Source organism: Echinops telfairi, unplaced genomic scaffold (genome assembly GCF_000313985.2).
Source record: "Echinops telfairi isolate 266 unplaced genomic scaffold, ASM31398v2 ScPeMD7_7469;HRSCAF=8507_1, whole genome shotgun sequence".
NCBI classification, from domain to species: Eukaryota; Metazoa; Chordata; class Mammalia; order Afrosoricida; family Tenrecidae; genus Echinops; species Echinops telfairi.
The window spans coordinates 81,859,758-81,861,919 of NW_022111373.1; the positions used below are offsets into that span (position 1 = coordinate 81,859,758).

Here is a 2,162-nt window from a genome sequence, read left to right on the forward strand (position 1 = left end):
CTGCTTTCACAATTGGGCTAAGCCTCGTCCCTAAATTTAGTTTCCCTTTTGTCTGTGGCAATGTACTGCCAACGTCCATGTTGTTAGGTCCCTTCAAGCCAACTTTGAATCAGGATGAGTCCATGCGACAAACTCTCAGGGTTTGCTGGCTGCCGTCCTTATGGAAGCAGTCAGCTAGGGCTTTCCCGAGTGGAGGCAGTTAGCAGCTGAGCACTCAGCCATTTGCACCACCAGGGATCCATATGCACAAACAAACAAACAAGTAAAAGAAAAACAAAACATGCCAAGCTCACTGTTATCAAGTCAATTGACTCATAGGGTTTCTGAGACTGTAGACGGTTATGAGAGCAGATAGCTTTCTTCCATGGAGTGGTGACCAACCTTTAGGCTAGCAGCCCAATGCTTAACCCAGTGTCAATGAGGCTCTTATGTAAAAGATCCACTGTCATCAAGTTGATTTGGACACACAGCAACCCTGTACAGGTTTCTGAGGCTATAAATTAGCCTTATCTTTCTCCTTTGGAGCAACTGGTGTGTGTGAACGGTCAACCTTTCAGTCTCCAGCCCAATGTTTATCTTATAAGCTCAACTCAGTGGGCAAATATCAGTTCTGTGTCTTGATTGTGGTAGTAATCACATTAATCTGCACGTGTGACTAAATGCCACAGAAAGACAAACACCCACACTCAATGAGTGGGACCTGAACAAGGTTTATTATACTAATGGTGTCACCGTCAATTTCTTGATTTCAATATTGTGTTTGAGTTGGTTAAAATGTTACCATTGGGGAATATTGACTCCCAGAAACCTTTGTTCTAATTTTGAACTTCTCTGTACTGATTTTGCAACTTTCTAGGAATCTATAACCATTTCAAAAGAAAATGATAGTTGTTAAGAAATTTTTTAGATAGCATAAACAAACACACATAAAAACTCCAGCATTAAGTGGTGTAGAAAAATGTTTTAAATACATAGTTTTAATGCATTTAAAATTTGCAAGTTATTAATAAAGGAAAATTATACCTTTGCTGGTCCTCCTCCAGAACTAGTGAACAGAACACTGAGCAGGGAAATTACAACAATATCACTGTGTTCAAATAGCAGCAGAGTCCTACAAAAATAAAGCAGGGATCATTCACAAGATACATCTGGTCCTCATCAGGAAAGAAACATTCAACTACTGCTATGAACATTAGGAGAAAAATAAACTGATACAACTGCTTTGGAAAATATGTTGGGATCCACCTTAGAAAGGTTGAAGCTCTCATCCAATAATATTACTCCTAGGGTTACCATACAGAATCCTTGTACAAGCAAACCCTTACAAGGCTCTTCATGGATAGCCGCACTGTTTGTGGTAGCCCCAAACAGAAAACAAGCTAACTATCTTTGGGCAGGAGAATGGATAAAGAGACTGCATCAAGTCCTTTCAATGAAGCACCGTGCGCAGTTACAAAAGAAATAAGCCTCTGTGAATACAGGAAAACCCAATGATTTTCTATCTTAAAAGGGTTAACTTTCATGCCATGGAAATTTCATTTTAGGAGAACTGTGATGAAAACCCTAAGTGCACTCACTCACTGTCATCATGTCAGTTCCCACCTGAAGCGTCCCTACAGGGCTGAGGAGACCTGCCCTGCGGCTTTCCAAGACCTAAATAGTTACAGGAGTACACAGCTTCATCTAGCGTGGATTAAATCATGCGAATCTCAAACATAATACTGAATGGAAAAAGCACTGTCATAGAAATATACAGGCAACATAATTCTACTTACATAAAGTAAAACACTTATAAAATTTAACACAAAAATTATGTGGTAAAATCCCAAGGAAAACCAAGAGAATGGAAAGTAAAACTTAAGATGCGGGTCACATCAAAGGTGAAGGGAGAGGGAGAGTCAATCAGCAGGACACACAAGACTTCACATATATTGATTGGCATTGGTGACACTTCATTTTGGGATTGCGTGCTGATACATGGAGGTTCATTTTATTATACTTTAACCATGCTTATATCTATATTTAACGTGCCTGGTTAAGCATTTGCCGTGCGAGCGGTTTGAACCCACCCAGACATTATTCTGTTGGCGAAAAGACCTGGCATCTGCTCCCATAAAGATTACAGGCTAGGAAACTGCATGGGGGAAATTCTTTGTCTGTCT

The 2,162-nt window shown here is 40.1% G+C and overlaps 1 protein-coding gene across 1 annotated transcript in view; it reads right to left on the bottom strand.

The window, feature by feature from the left end:
• The window catches only part of SLC30A5 (solute carrier family 30 member 5), a 38,007-nt gene that overhangs the window by 21,756 nt on the left and 14,089 nt on the right, over positions 1 to 2,162 (bottom strand). The window contains exon 5 of the mRNA XM_004703557.2: positions 1,024 to 1,111. Within this exon, the coding sequence (XP_004703614.2) occupies positions 1,024 to 1,111 (88 nt within the window). The remainder of the gene's footprint in view (positions 1 to 1,023; positions 1,112 to 2,162) is intronic.